Below are 16,113 nucleotides of genomic sequence, written 5' to 3'. Positions count from 1 at the left end.
TGAAAAACTGGCTAGCATTTAGAGTAGCGCCTTTAAACTCCAATTTTATTCATAGTGATATCGATGCTGGCAGTACAGAATTCAAATTAAGGTAATGTGAGATTTTATTACCATATGCAAAACTACAAAAAATGTTGTTATAATATCTTTGGCCATCTACCAAATGTTTGAAAGAAGAAATTAGAACACAATTATATCCATTAGTACTCTGGCTGATCCACTAGGAAATAATATAATATTTGAGATTTCAGCAGAAGTGAAATGTCTCTTGGGAGAAATCTGGCCTACTAAGAATAGATGAACCCCACCCAAGCAAGGATGGCCACTAAAGCCTTAATGAAAAACATATAGACCATGATCTATGAGCTCAACCAGTTTAGGCTACACATACAGTATTTGACCTCTATTTCTATAAGAGTGTTTGGAAAATCAAAAAGAAAGAAAATCTATACCCCAGTGCAGGATCCCCAGTGATCAATACTACTTGGTGATGTCAGCCTTTTGCTAGCTTCAGTGTTTCCATCTCAACCTTCAATGGCCTTGAGATTATACCCTCATGAAAACTAAATGTCATGAAGAATTTGGAAGATCTTGGTCTGTTGAGCCATCTATAGGCCTCTACACAAGAAGACAGGACCTGGAACCAAGAATATGAGAAGGAGACATGAGGACAGCTTCTTCTACAACTCTTGTTTTAAGACCGTTTGCTACAGAATCCTTCCGCAACACGAAATGTGAATTATTATGTTGATTATAATTTAAGGACATTTTTGTATAGATTGATACATTTTTCGACAGGGCAAATCATGTCTGAAATTTCAAAGTGGAAAGCCTTTTAAAAACTCAAATACAATACAAGTTTGCATTTCCTGCTGTGTAGGGAAATTCTCAACAACAAAAGAGTGATCAAATTAGGATGCTACATCTGTATTTCCTCTATCAACAGCCATGTACACTTTTAACATTTTCTGGACTTGAAGGCACTAAGAAGAAAAAGACTAAGAATACTTTTCCCTGTTGGTCTCAGGAACCCTTCTCCATTTATGTAATCACATTGATTTCTGCATTGTTTGGTTTTCATCTGATTTATAAGGCTTTCTTATGTGGTATCTATCATGTTATGTGTGTGTGAGTGTGTGTGACTGTGTGTGTGAGACTGTGAGCGTGTGCGTGTGTGTGTGTGTTGAGGAAGACCGAGAGGTGAGAAGGAGGTGGTGGAGCGGGTGATAGAGTGATTGGCATCTGATATACAGCCTCTCTGCAGGCTGCCCTTGTGTTGATTGATGAGAGCAACTCCCTTAATCACATAGATCTCATATTTATTAACATGATACCCTCTGATAGGCCAGACAGCAGCTTTGCAACTTCCCCCAGAGAGAATGGAGGGATAAGGAGAGCTGGGCAGAGAGGAAATATTGACTGCCCAAATTGATGGGAAGCGGATAGTTATTTATTAGATAGCTTAGGATGGTAATTAATATGTCTGTGTGGGCCTGTGTTTACAGAATAGATTGTTTGCCCTGTTGTACAGGATACTGTTGTCCCTCTCTGCTGCAGCAGCCTCCCCTGTCTGCACCGTCAATGAGATTCTTGAACAAACACACACACACAGAGGGACACACACACATGCAAACTCTCTCGTTACTTCCCCAGGAGGCGTTTATTTATTATCTCTGTTGCCACAGTCATGCCCAAGACATCTTCCCTCTTCTCCACTAAGCCATGTACCATTTGCTCTCTTCATCTGTCTCTCTTGTCATCACCTCCATTCTTTAGCTTGTTCCCTCTCTCCTCTCCTCTCTCTGACTGGAGGTGAGAGATGAGGCTGGTGATATATAGAGGCAGTTAGCAGCAAATGTCAAATGGTCAATTGAGGCCTGTACCTCTGTCATGGCCTATCCATCTGGACATGCCAGGAACCCAACACACAAACAAACAAACACACACACACACACACACACACACACACACACACACACACACACACACACACACACACACACACACACACACACACACACACACACACACACACACACACACACACACACACACACACACACACACACACACACACACACACACACACACACACACACACACGCACACACACGCGAGAGAGTCAGGGACAAACAGGATACCGTTCTGTAGATTATGGATAGCAGAACACTATGTCCTGTCTAGTGGGAGGTAGACCTCTGGTATTGAATGTATAATATTACCACAGCGCTTCTACTACCACCATATGATACAGTACACCTACTCATACTACTCCACGGAGGCACTACTGTCCTACAGTTTTTATACTGATCACATCACAATGTAAACCTTTTTTGGTTTTCTACAGACTGATGAATGATATCCACAGTAGTGTCTACTATCCTGAAGTCCCAGAATGGTGGAGCCTGTTTCTGACAGTGTCAGAGGAGTGCATTAGGTTTGAATGGAGTTTGTGGAGTCTGGGGCCACTCTGGGCTCTGCACTTATTAAACAGGCTGAGTGAATTATGGGCTGGCTGGCTGCTTAGACCAGACTCTCCCCTGCATACATCATCATGTCTCTCAGACTTACTTATTCTACAGAATGGCTCCTCCAGGCAGCTCAGTGCAGGTTGGCATTTATTGAGATGACTCATGCTCATGTACTGGAAGCAACTCTGCAGAATGGTCACTAGCTGGCACAGTCACAAAGTCCTGAAATCAGATTTGAAACCTAACCCTAACCTTAACCCTAACTACACTGCTAATCTAATACCTAACCTTAAATAAAGACCAAAGAGCACATTTTTGTTTTCATAGATTTTTACGATCTAGACAACTTTGAATTTGCCTCTGGCCCATCTAGCGGAAAGCACTCAGAAACCACTCTGCCTCCAGGCCAAGACTCATGACAAGTAAGCTTCAACCTTCTAGCTGTGCATCTCATCTCCCTGCAGAAGAGACACGAGGAGTCACCAACGACACAGGGAGTGACTAACCCTTCCACAGCCAAGACCCAGCCCAGAACCTTGTAGTGCAGTGTAGTGTAGCATGTTAGGGCTGTGTGTTGGCTGGGGCCCACTTGGTGCAGTGCGAGTTTGCCTGCCTGCCTGCCTGCCTGCCTGCCTGCCTGCCTGCCTGCCTGCCTGCCTGCCTGCCTGCCTGCCTGCCTGCCTGCCTGCCTGCCTGCCTGCCTTGCCTGCCTAAAGTTTTCAAGACTAAAAGTGGTAGAAGTAGTAGTCAACAATAAGGAAAAATTCCAGGTGAACAGAAAGTGTCCAGATAATATTTTCTAAATATTAGATGACGCATACCAAGACACACTTGTCTAAATTGATGTGACATGTGAAAGAAATGCTATAACCCCAGCCACATCTTGCTAAGTGGATGGGTCTCTACAGAAGGTGTAATGGTACATCGAAATGGTTACTTGCATAGTAGTGTCATGACGTTGCCCTGTTCGGTGAGGTTTATGACCCCCCCATAAATACCTTTCCCCCTTTTCTCTCCACTCTACAAAATTGACTCTTGGAAAGCCCTGTGTTACCACAGAGAAAGTATGGTAACATCAAAAGGTTGGGGAATGGAACAATATTTCCCTTTCTCAACCAGTTGAAAGTGTCCGTTGGTACTTGAGGAATATGATGTCAGATCAGTTGTTGTCTGGGACATTGTATCTGATGATAGGACGACATAAATTGTATCTTGGAAAGTATACATATTCTAGTTATCAGATTCACATGGAGTGTCATGGCTGTTGAAGGAAGTGGACCAAGGTGCTGCGTGGTGAGCGTGCATTTTCTTTTATTATAAAAAATTACGCCAACAAAACAATAAACACCACAAAAACAAACCGTGAAGCTACAGGCTATGTGCCATAATCAAAAGTCAACTTCCCACAAAGACAGGTGGGAAAAGGGCTACCTAAGTATGGTTCTCAATCAGAAACAACGATAGACAGCTGTCCCTGATTGAGAACCCTACCTGGCCAAAACATAGAAATACAAATAATAGAACATAGAATACCCACCCCAAATCACACCCTGACCCAAACCAAATAGAGACATAAAAAGGATATCTAAGGTCAGGGCGTGACATGGAGTTGTTGTGCAATTTAAATGTTTAAATATGAAACTATTTGTGAGAAGATGAAATGTGATTTTAGCTTCTAAATGAGAGATTTGTTTTCATAAGTGAACTTATGCTCACTCAGTGGCCACACCCAAGTGAACATACATTAGTTGGAGAGAGGTGAAACAGTACAAAAGCCCCAGTACAAAAAGCCCTTGTGACCTAATTCTCATTAGACTAAGCAAACTCAGGCGGGAGCTGTGGTTGCGAATGGTTGAACGACTACTCTATCTAACAAAATTTACATGAGACCAGATCACATGGAAATTACGATCACCACGCTGGAATGGTGAATTTCGACTAGACGAGCCAGAATACAGCACAAGCTGATTATGGCAACTTGGTATGAACTTTGAACTATTATTCACTAAAGAAGAAGTGATACATCCTAGACGTCGCGTTATCAGCTGCGGCTGTAAACGTACGTGGCCTAGCAAAGGAAGAACAACAGGGTATTTCAACGTATCCGCTCTACAACACCACAACCAGAAAGATTACAACGCAGAGAATGGTTTGAACGTAATACGTTATGAGTAAAACCGTTCCATTTCTATTTTATGCTTGAAAGTGTACAAAGTAAGATTAACTTGCACGAGATGCTAAGCTAACAAAGGGAAAGCAGCCATTTTGTTTTTCCTGTGTCACTTTGAAATTCCTCCGCCTTGCGTGACGGAAGTCCCGCCCTTTGTACTTCCGTTTGATTTCAGCTTTCTGCAATCAGTGACCCCCTGGGTGTCTTTTAGAAAGTAGTATTTTGATGACACCCAAACATGGATCACGTTTAACAAGTGGTTACTTATGATATCCAGCCAGTCTCAACTGATTGGATATCAATGTCTCATTAAATTGAACTAAGAGGTCAAATTGCCAGATTTACCTTTTTCCAATGGACATATGAAATAATATTCAAATGGAAGGGTTTCTACAAATGAGACAATTTAAACTTTTCCACATTAATAACCTTGATGAAGCAACGCTCTCCGGTTAATTAAAGTTCAATTCCCAAATAGCCTATACAGGTTTGATTTATCATTAACATTGATTAAATGAGTAAAATGTGCTTTTACAAAGCTCATTTAAGACTACCCAGTCTTGAATGATGTGCCACCTCCAGCAGAATCACATGTGGCTTTTGCCTGAGGGACATGTAAACCTGGCGATGAATGTAACCTAACATTTAACTACTGTTCACACTTACGATAATCCAGACAATGTCAATTGATTGGATATCATCGTCTCATTCAATTGAATAAGTTAAATTGTCAACATACCTTTTCAGGTCCTTCCAATTAAATGAGATATTTTGACATTTTCCTTATTAACCCAGATGAACCAAACCTCTCAGGTTAATTAAAGTTCAATTCCCAGATAGCCTATGATTAATCATTATCATTCATTAATCAATTTGCTTTTGCAAAGTTCAATCACGTCCAACTCCCACATTACTGATACAGTACTGATGGTTCATCAACGTCTATAAATAGATTAAAATCCTCTTTGCAGCTTCCAACCAATTCCAAACACAAACTTTGAAAAATAAAATAGTCAAAATGTTTCTCTACATTTTTTCAAATAATGTGCAAGTTATCAGAGGAGGTGGTCACCACTCCTCCCCTAATTAGTGAACCTCAACCCATAAAAGGATTGACCTCTGACCTCAGCAGCGAAACCAACCATAACTATGCCATTAGCGGAAAAATAGTAGAAATCGCCACAAACTCTCCAAAATCAACCATCAAACGCAGGCTTTGTAACGGTTCTCTCCACTTTAGCCCTTATGTATCACCATCAAAGATTTGCATCGGTCCAATACCACAGTGCACAGCTGAAGCACATGTAAGACATGACTGACATGAAGGGACAGGTGAAGAGAACTGAGCAAATATTGACAAAAGCAGGAAATTAAAACATTCTACTAGCCAAGGAACTGCGTTTGAAATCTGAACAATTAAAAGTAATGGCAAATACTTCTGACAATGAACAAGCACAAACTCTTTCTCAACAAAATTGTTGTCTCATTGATTTAGCCAAAATACGATGCAGTCCACTCTAAACTAGATAAATCTGTGGAGTTATCTACAAACAGGAGCGCGCAATTTGATAACATGCAGGCAGTTTTGTTGAACGTTACTCAAAGCAATAATGTTCTACTCTAAATGCTGTAGACCAGAGACGATCAGTTAATGAACACAATGACTAAGTTGGATGACAAATCAGCTGAACTCATTGAAGTCGCTGACCAAATTAATGATGAGAACTCAAGTGATGAAGATGGAAATATTGATTTCTAAGCAAGCGGAGGAAATCTCATCACTGAATCTCTCACTCCTTACTCAAGACCTCTATCTGCAAACAATGACAGATAAGATTGAGACCGAAAGGAGCAAGTGCAACACTCACGTGGCCAAAATCAGGACTCTAAGCGCTCAAGTGGACTCTGCAATGCAGCAGAATACCACCCTTAGGTACAATCTGGTGGAATTCCAGAACAGTCACATGCAACAGCGCGATTACCCCACCAAGCAACCGGAGTCTGGTACTCAAAGGAATGAAAATGATAGAAGGTTTCAGACTTTGCCTCCCCTCCATTGATAACATAGCTATGAAATAGATGTTTTTTTATTTATTTATTATTTCGCCTTTATTTAACCAGGTAGGCTAGTTGAGAACAAGTTCACATTTACAACTGAGACCTGGCCAAGATCAAGCAAAGCAGTGTGACACAAACAATAACACAGAGTTACACATAGAATAAACAAGTGTACAGTCAATATCATAATAGGAAAAAAAGAAAGTGTATATACAGTGTGTGCAAATGGCGTGAGGAGATAAGGCCATAGTAGCAAAGCAAATGAACACTGTGTGATAGATGTGCAGATGATGATGTCCAAGTAGAAATACTGGTAGAAGTAGAATAATGTCCAAGTAGAAATAAAAGTTTTTTAAAAACCAATATGGGGATGAGGTAGGTAGATTGGATGGGTTATTTCCAGATGGGCTATCCAATCACTGCAGATGTTTAAAGTTAGTGAGAGAAATATAAGTCTCCAGCTTCAGCGATTTTTGCAATTCGTACCAGTCATTGGCAGCAGAGAACTGGAAGGAATGGTGGCCAAAGGGGGTGTTGGCTTTGGGGGTGACCAGTGAGATGTACCTGCTGGAGCGTGTGCTACAGGTGGGCGTTGTTATTGTGACCAGTGAGCTGAGATAAGGCGGAGCTTTACCTAGCAAAGACTTATAGATGACCTGGAGCCAGTGGGTCTGGCGTTGAATATGTAGCAAGGGCCAGCCAACGAGGACATACAGGTCGCAGTGGTGGGTGGTATATGAGGCTTTGGTGACAAAACGGATGGCACTGTGATAGACTGCATCCAGTTTGCTGAGTAGAGTATTGAGGAGAGTCATTTGTAAATTACATCGCCGAAGTCGAGGATCGGTAGGATAGTCAGTTTTACGAGGGTATGTTTGGCGGCGTGAATGAAGGAGGCTTTGTTGCGAAATATGAAGCCGATTCTAGATTTCAACTTTACAGGCTTCCTCCCCCTTTGGCAGTTCTATCTTGATGTAAAATGTTGTAGTTGGGAAAGGAAATCTCTGAATTTTTGGTGGCCTTCCTAAGCCAGGATTCAGACACGGCAAGGACATCAGGGTTGGCTGAGTGTGCTAAAGCAGTGAGTAGAATAATCTTAGGGATGAGGCTTTTTCGGTTACAGAAGTCAACAAATGAGAATGCCTGGGGACACGCAGGGCCTGGGTTAACCTACACATCACCTGAGGAACAGAGGTGGAGTAGGATGAGGGTACGGCCAAAGGCTATCAAAGTCGTATCAAGGCACTACGGATGTAAAATGAACCGGTCCAAGATGGACAAAAACACAACTGGAGAGACAGCTGCGCTCACCAGCCCTGGTCGTCTAGTGCGTTGGGGACAGAGAATTAAAGGAGCAGATTTCTGGGCGTAGTAGGATAGATTCAGGGGGTAATGTACAGACAGGGGTATGGTAGGGTGCGGGTACAGTAGAGGTAAACCCAGGCACTGAGTGACGATAAGAGAGGTTGCATCTCTGGACGCACTAGTTATGCTGGGTGAGGTCACCCCATGTGTGGGAGGTGGGACTAGAAGCTCCACAGTAAACTAAAACAATGATAACTATCCTTAACAATAGTATACAAGTCATATTGATATTTGAGAGAGACATAAAGCGAGGCATAAAGCAATCACAGGTGTTGATTGGGAGAGCTAGTTAAGACAACAACGGGTAAGACAGCTAATCAGCAAAGATAACAACAACAGGCTGGTTGAGGGCACAATGGATGGAGTTACGTCGGCAGACCAATCGGGGTGGAACAGCGGGGCTCCGTGTCGACAAAGGGTCCAGGCCAGTTGGCTAAAGAGGTATTGTAGCTGTAGTAATTGTGTTTGCTAGCCGGGAGATGCACCTGGCTTGCGGGTAACTGGTGCTAGCTTTGGGACAGGGGCGTTAGCCACTATAGCCACTTGGTAGCAGCTAGCTAGCAGCGATGATCCGATGCAAAGGTCCAGAGCTTACTGCAAGAATCCGGTAGAGTTGTGGATTCTAGTCATGTTGGGGTAGAGTCCGGGAGGCAACAGCCGTGTAGCCGAGTGATCACTGAGCAAGCCAGGAGGTGGGCCTGGCTCAGAGCTAGCTTTGGGGCTGGGCCACACGGGGGCAGCTAGCTAGCTGTGATGATCAGGAGTAATGGTCTGGGCTTACAGCAGGAATCCGACGTTGTGGTGGAGAAAACTGCCAGTCTGATACTGGCAGGCTGGCAAGTATTATCCAGGCTAAAAGCATCTGGTGTCTGTGCAGAAGGTAAAGGCCGCTAGCAGTGGCTGACAATGACTAAATAGCTAGCAGCTAATTAGCTGGTTAGCTTCTGATGACTAGCTTCTGATGGAGGTTCTCGCTATAAAGTCTAAATATAGCGGATCTGTATCACAATTGGGTGAGGCGGGATGCTGGAAGGTATATTTAATTTTAAAATGGAAAAGAGATTGAAAATAAATTGAAATATATACAAAGAAGAAGAAAAATACAAAATGTACACAGGAGAAACAACCATCCACGTCTGCACTGCTACGCCATCTTGGTTTCTGTGGTTTCTTCTTCATACCTATCGCCCCTACAGTTGTGGAAGACACAGTGACTTGTAGTAAAACCACTACAGACTCCCTCAACACCAATTTTGACTGACCTCCAGGCATTGACCTGAAAATGTCTCATTCTGAACAAGTAGTCTACCAGGATACTTGGTTTTCTTCCCTTGACATGCGCGCTTGTGTAAGCATAAACACACATGTACAATGGAACATCCAATTAGGATTTATGCTCGATCACTTAAGGGTCCTAGCAAAATGCCAGCCTGGGTAAATTGCTACCGTACTCACCAGTTTATCCCCAGAGGTCCATAGGTTATCCCCTGGGTTATCCAATTAGATGATTAAGAGGTGATAACTATATTTTATATGTATCTTTTCTTTGGGCTTTTATTCATTTTCTTTCATTTTCTTTGACACTTAGGAAGTGATCGAGCCATAAACAACTTCCCCAGACATCAGTTAGTGCCACAACACCGCTCATTTGGGAGGAAATGTAATTATATATTTCATGAGTGTGTGTGTGTTGTTAACAGCTGCCTAAGTTACTGCCCAGATCTTCCAGTATGGATGACCAGACGACAGGTCCGGAACGGCAATCCCCAACCCAGACATCCCCTGGCCATTACTGTGGTGCTTTGCAGCTTACAGAAAACCTACCAAGGTAGACCACCAGAGGGTAACCGCAACAGCGATCACCAACTGGACATCTGCTGTCCAGCCTTGGAGCGGCCTGCTTCATTCGCAGAAACCCTACCCGGGTCAACCACCAGAGAGGGACCACAATGATGGTCCACAACCAGGACAATCCACAGTCATTTTTATGTTGGTTTACAATTTGCAGGATTATCGAAAAGGGGGACTGTCATGACGTTAACTTGTTCGGTGAGGTTTATGACCCCCCCATAAATAACATTCCCCCTTTTCTCTCCACTCTACAGAAGGGGCTCTTGGAAAGCCCTGTGTTACCACAGAGAAAGTATGGTAACATCAAAAGGTTGGGGAATGGAACAATATTTCCCTTTCTCAACCAGTTGAAAGTGTCCGTTGATACTTGAAGAATATGATGTCAGATCAGTTGTAGTCTGGGACATTATATCTGATGATAGGACGACATAAATTGTATCTTCAAAAGTCTACACATTCTAGTTATCAGATTCACATGGAATTGTTGTGCAATTTAAATTTTAATTATGAAACTATTTATGAGAAGATGAAATGTGATTTTAGCTTCTAAATGAGAGAATTGTTTTCATAAGTGAACTTATGCTCACTCAGTGGCCATGCCCAAGTGAACAGACATTGGTTGGACAAGACCAGCCAGAATGCAAATGGATTTCTGAGATAATATTACTGCACAGATCATACACGTAATGCTAGCTAGCGAGCCAGCCACCTAATGTCAGCTAGCATAGCACCCCGTATTATCGGTATATTCAACAGCGTTTAGAAATATATTACCTTCAACAGTGTTATCTTGTGATCAAGCCATCAATGTTTTGTGATTATTGGTGTCGTAAAAATGTTAGCTAAAGGGTTAGCAAATTGGCATGTTCGACATTTCAGTGGAAATTCTATTACTATCTTTTTGATAAACGGTTTAGCAAAAAAATGATGTCCTGTATTATCAGCATATGGTCCCAAGTTATTGGCCACCTTAATATTTTGCTCAATTACAAGATATATCCATTAAATTTTGTTCAAAAAGAGACACCAACATCGCATCTGAAGTGTTTACTAAATAGTTGACTAGTTGGTTAGCCTTCTGGTTAAAAAAACATATACTTGCCTGAAATCAGTTAGCTATATTTCAGAGGTAAAAAGTTAGATATTAAATTGTGTGTGGTCTGTCGCGCAGTCGAATTTTACAATATACAGCATGTCCCACACTATGTGTATATAAAGTAGATATATTACTTTTTTGAAAACTCTCAAAACCTGACTTACATAAATTGCAATCAAAAATCGGTGGTCAGCTAGCTAGAAGGGTGTCTTTAGTCGCAAAACTTAAGCCATTATTTTCCAGTCCATTCAAATGTTGAGCTCAAGACGGTTTAATCCTCTGATCCTCATTTCCATTTTGTTTGTACAGCTTGCTTGACCCATTGTGTCAAGTCACTCTGGTTCAAACTGACCCTGTGCAATGCCACAAGAATCATCAGATATTTCCCCCTCTCTGTCACGGGTGCCATGGTTGCCCTTAGTTTGAAGATGTAATCCTAAAACAGGTGTTTTATACAACAGTATTCTGACCTCCTCTAAATTTGCAATCAAACGCCAGAATTGAATTCATCTCCTTATCATACTCTGCTTCTACCAGATTCCACTGATTTCAAAACTCAGTCAACTTCTTCCGTGACAACAACAGTGTTGATTACACGGCAGACCAATCCAAAACTCATCTCAAGGCATGTCCAGCCCATTCATTATCTCAGCCAATCATGACTAGCAGGAAGGTTCCTGATTTTTTCTGTGGCTAAACCAACTAGGCTCGTAACTTAACAACCGTATTCATATATACAGATGGCAAACAAGTTTGTTATTAAGACACATTAAAGTTCAAATGTTCAAGAAGGCATATCTGGCAAAAAATGCATTTTGATGAAAAATTTGAAAAAAACGTTCAAATGCCTTTCCTGTGAAGTTGTGACTTGCGACATATGCCTAGTTTCCTGAAATGAGTCACATATGTGACGTAGTACGCAATTTTAAGGGGCAACTTTTGTCCCATGAGAGCTACTTTCAGAACTACTGGCTAAAAAGTATACAAAAGTACTGGAGAATCTCTTTAACTACATCTTGCTGTAGCTTGGTGGTAATTAAACTAAATTCAAATCTTGGTAGTGTTTTCAGTAGTTAATTACTTATTTGCCATGTAGAGGTGTAGTTAACTACTTTATTGGCTAAAATAAAATATGGATGAAGTAGGCTATAATTTCCTTTTTTTCAGCATAAGACCTGCCTAATTTTCACTTGAAACATACTACTTTTAAAAGTTATTTTTGTTAAAGTAAACTACATGTTTTTCCCGTGTGAAGTAATTGGTAGTTTGGAAAACTATATTTTCAGATACCAACACTGGACATAACTTTATTATTACAGCACAGAACAGGGCCAGCATAGACTGTACTGCACTGCATGGATGGATGCCAATCTCCCTCCTTCCAACATCATCTAATTTCCCCCTCTTTCTCTCACACATATAAATTATATACACACACGTACAGTATTCTCACACACACTGACACACACAAGCTCCCCTGCCATTTTCATTTTCCATCCGTTTCTTTCTCCCTCTCTTCTCCCTAATATGCCCCCCTCCCATCTCCACAGCACAGCCAGTCAGAAGACAAGAGATGGAGAGGGAAGGAGAGGAGAGATGGATGACCAGGGAGGCCATGTTCTGTGCTTTGTAGCTACAATGAGCTGCAAAAGTATTGGGACAGTAACACATTGTTGTTTTGGTTCTGTACTCCAGCACTTTGGATTTAAAATGATACAATGACTCTGAGGCTAAAGGCTCTATACTCCAAAAGTTCCGATTTTAAATCAAATATTTGAGGGATTTTCATCTATATCGGGTGAACCATTTAGAAATTACAGCACTGTCATTTTCAATGAAATTAGTCATTTCAAATGACATTGAACCAACGTGGAATAGACGTTGAATTGACATCTGTGCCCATTGGGTAGGGAGATGTTGCTCTCTTCCCCCCTTCTCCCCTCTCTCTCTCAAAAGCACACTCTCTCCCTCTACAGTATCTCTCCCTTTCTTCCTCTCTTGCTTTGTCTCTCCACTCAAAAAGACTGATGGGTCACTGGTCCTGCCCAAAAACAATTGCTGCCTGTGGCTATACATCCTCCGTTAGTCCCATCTTTCTCCTATTTTCTATTTCCTCCTTGTGTTACACAGGTCCATTATGTTGTTGTCTTTACATTTCTACAGGCAAGTCTCTCACGCTGCAGGTGTGATTGGGGCACAGTAGCTTAGTATAGGCCAAAATGTATATTCTTTGTGTTAGGTTGTGTTTACACAGACAACCCAATTCTGATATTCTTTTCACTAATTGGTCTTTCGACCAATCAGATCGGCTCTGATGTGAAACGATTTGATGTGATTGGTCAAAAGACCAATTAGTGGAAAAAAATATCAGAATTGTGCTGCCTGTGTAGACACAGCCATAAGTCTGTGTTAGTCTAGTGTTAGTCTAGTGTTAGACATGGAATGGTCTGTTAGCCCGCTTTAAGGCCTGTAGCTTCTTACGAACAGTTAGCTAACAGTCCTGTCTTAGTCCTGTGTGTGAGGAGCTGAGGCCCAGGCTAAGAAGTTGGCCCCATGCTGGTGTGTGTGTGTGTGTGTGTGTGTGTGTGTGTGTGTGTGTGTGTGTGTGTGTGTGTGTGTGTGTGTGTGTGTGTGTGTGTGTGTGCGTGCGTGCGTGCGTGCGTGCGTGCGTGCGTGCGTGCGTGCGTGCGTGCGTGTGTGTGTGTGTGTGCGCTTATCAGAGTTTACCTGCATTCGTGTGTTCATGCGACTGTGCGACTGTGTGTATTATGACAGAATGACAGTTGGTTGATGTTGATTCCTCCACCACCTTTTGAAGTCTCCCCAGTGTTTCAGGAAGCATCAGGAAATAGGCAATAAAACCCCACAAAGCGCCTGCCACACGCTGATGGCAGTGGCCCTAAAGAGCAGGGAGAGAGGGGCTTTGTCCTGCCAACGAGGGGGGCAGCATGGGAGGTCTAGAGGTCACGTCTGCCCCTAACCTAAATCAGCCACATCACAATACAGGAGAGCACAGTATATCACAGCATATAACCCTGGTCCTGACCCATACACATTCAGAGAGTCATGGCTCGTGGCTCGTTCCTCTATGTGTCTCTCTTTGCCCCAGTCTAGGCCTTGTCTTTGGTTAAAGTTTGGCAATGGGTGATGGCTATGGGTGGGCCAGGCAGACTGGTGCTGTTTTAGAATTCTCCATAATAGAGAACATCATTGGCTCTTGACAGATACCAGCCTGGTTCCATCATTACCCATGTCTGGACTCTGATCTGAAGAGCTGTTGTCAGTCTGTTATTCCTGCTATGTTATCACTCCTCTTTAACTTCCCCCTACATACTGTACTCAGAGCCAGGGAATATTAGATGTGGCAGAGTTTTGTTAGATAATACTAAGATCATGAAAGGAGCTTGTTTGTCTTCTATAGCTGAGGACCGCAGGGTAATTTGTCATCTCTTCACAGACATTAGTATCTCCAGCCCCCTGCCCTGCAGTGGTTGGCACTGGAAACTCTCACCCACATAACACACCAGGACCCAGTCACGTGATGTTTTTACCCAGGTCACGGTCCAGTGACACCGAGTGGTGTGTAACCCCCCATCAGGAGGAACAACCGCTCCCCTACTACCCCCCTCATCCCCCTTCATCCCCCTCTCCTACAAGCATTTATCTCTCTGCATGGTTTTGGCAGCAATATGCTTTTCCCAGCGTTTAGCTAGGAGAGATAGAAAGGAGGTGAGACGGGGTAAAAAGGAGGCCTTTTCAGGCGGGGAATGACAGACGCTTTATTAAAAGAGGCAGGGCCCTTTGAGAGACTCGCCCCCCTGGCCCCTCCCCCCCGCCCTGTGCGTCTGGCCCATTGTCACAGGGCAATGGCAGCGTAAATGCCCCCCCACCCGCTGGGCGCTAAGTCACTCTACAGACTGGAACAGACCTGCTCACACAGCACAGGCTTTCTCCACCCGAAACACCACCACGCCTTTTGGGAAATGCCTGGCCTGAGAATTGTTTTTATTGTCTGGTTGTCACAAAAAATACAGGAGGGACAGAGAGATGTGGGGAGACATGTATGGAAGGAGGGACAGCAGAAAAGAAGGGATCAACCTGCGGATGAAAGAGAGAGAATGAGGGGGGAGCTGGTGGAGAGGAGAGGGAGACAGTAAAGAGAAAGTGGCATGAAGAAAGAGAGACAGGGAGAGGTAGTGGGAGAGGCGACACAGCGTGAGACTGAGGGGAACATATTTGTTGATGAGTGTGTGTATGTGTGTGTGTCTTTAGATACAGGCAGCATTCCTCTAGAGATAAACCCCCTGGCCCCCCTCACCCCCAGCCTCCCCTCCTGTCCCCTCCCCCTGGACGGGCCCTGTGCACTCAAGTGTGTGTGTCACACTCTCTGGGGGCAAGGGAACGATAGTAGAGTGTGTGAGTGTGTGTGTAAGAGAGACAGAGAGAAAGAGAGAAAAGCGGAGAGGGAGTGGAGGGCCAACAGGCATGCCGGCCAAGATCATCACCTGTGGAGTGAGTAGAAACTGGATTGTGTTCCAATATCTGTCCCCTTCTTTCTTTCAGCACTCTAATCTCGTCACTCTCTCTTTCACTCGATCCCCTCTCTGTCATGCTACTGACTGTCTGCCAATCTGTCTGCTCTGTTTTTTTTACTACAGTTTAACCATGTTGTGATCCCAAACTAACCCAAATGCTCCCCATCTGTCCATCTGTATCATGTTACTGCAAACTTTGATTGGACTATCCTTCTATTTGAGTCCATTTCCTTTCCTAGGTCACCATGCAGATTAGATTCACAGCTTGTTCAGTGCCATTCACCATGCTGCTCTCTGTTTCTCCACATGAACTATTTGGAGGCCTGTCCCTCGCTTCCCTCCCTCTATTTGGTCTTCCCTTCGCTAATGAATCTGTCCATGTCTCTGTCTGTCACACAGAGAAAGGGAGTGAGAAAAGGAGTGAAGGGTAGAGGAAATGGATATGAGGAGTAAAGAGAGGGCTGTCTGATAGACACACCGTGAAAACACACTTCTCTGTTCCATATTGAAGTCTCCTGATGACGTCTGTCTCATATTTAACAGATTCATCTTTCAGTTCAGTTTTCA

At 43.1% G+C, this 16,113-nt stretch overlaps 1 protein-coding gene across 10 annotated transcripts in view; it reads left to right on the top strand.

The window, feature by feature from the left end:
• LOC124034279 (ankyrin-1-like) overlaps positions 1-16,113 on the top strand; it is a 221,808-nt gene that overhangs the window by 132,799 nt on the left and 72,896 nt on the right. Inside the window, exon 1 of one of the 10 annotated variants that reach the window (XM_046347249.1) lies at positions 15,370-15,523. The exons of the other annotated variants lie outside the window; for them this stretch is intronic. Coding sequence (XP_046203205.1) covers positions 15,497-15,523 — 27 coding nt within the window. The 5' untranslated portion in view covers positions 15,370-15,496. Of the gene's footprint in view, positions 1-15,369; positions 15,524-16,113 lie in introns of those variants that run through there. 10 annotated transcript variants of the gene reach the window in all.

Source organism: Oncorhynchus gorbuscha, linkage group LG04 (assembly GCF_021184085.1).
Source record: "Oncorhynchus gorbuscha isolate QuinsamMale2020 ecotype Even-year linkage group LG04, OgorEven_v1.0, whole genome shotgun sequence".
NCBI classification, from domain to species: Eukaryota; Metazoa; Chordata; class Actinopteri; order Salmoniformes; family Salmonidae; genus Oncorhynchus; species Oncorhynchus gorbuscha.
The sequence above is the reverse complement of the archived record's forward strand: the minus strand, read 5'-3'. Positions and strand labels throughout refer to the sequence as shown.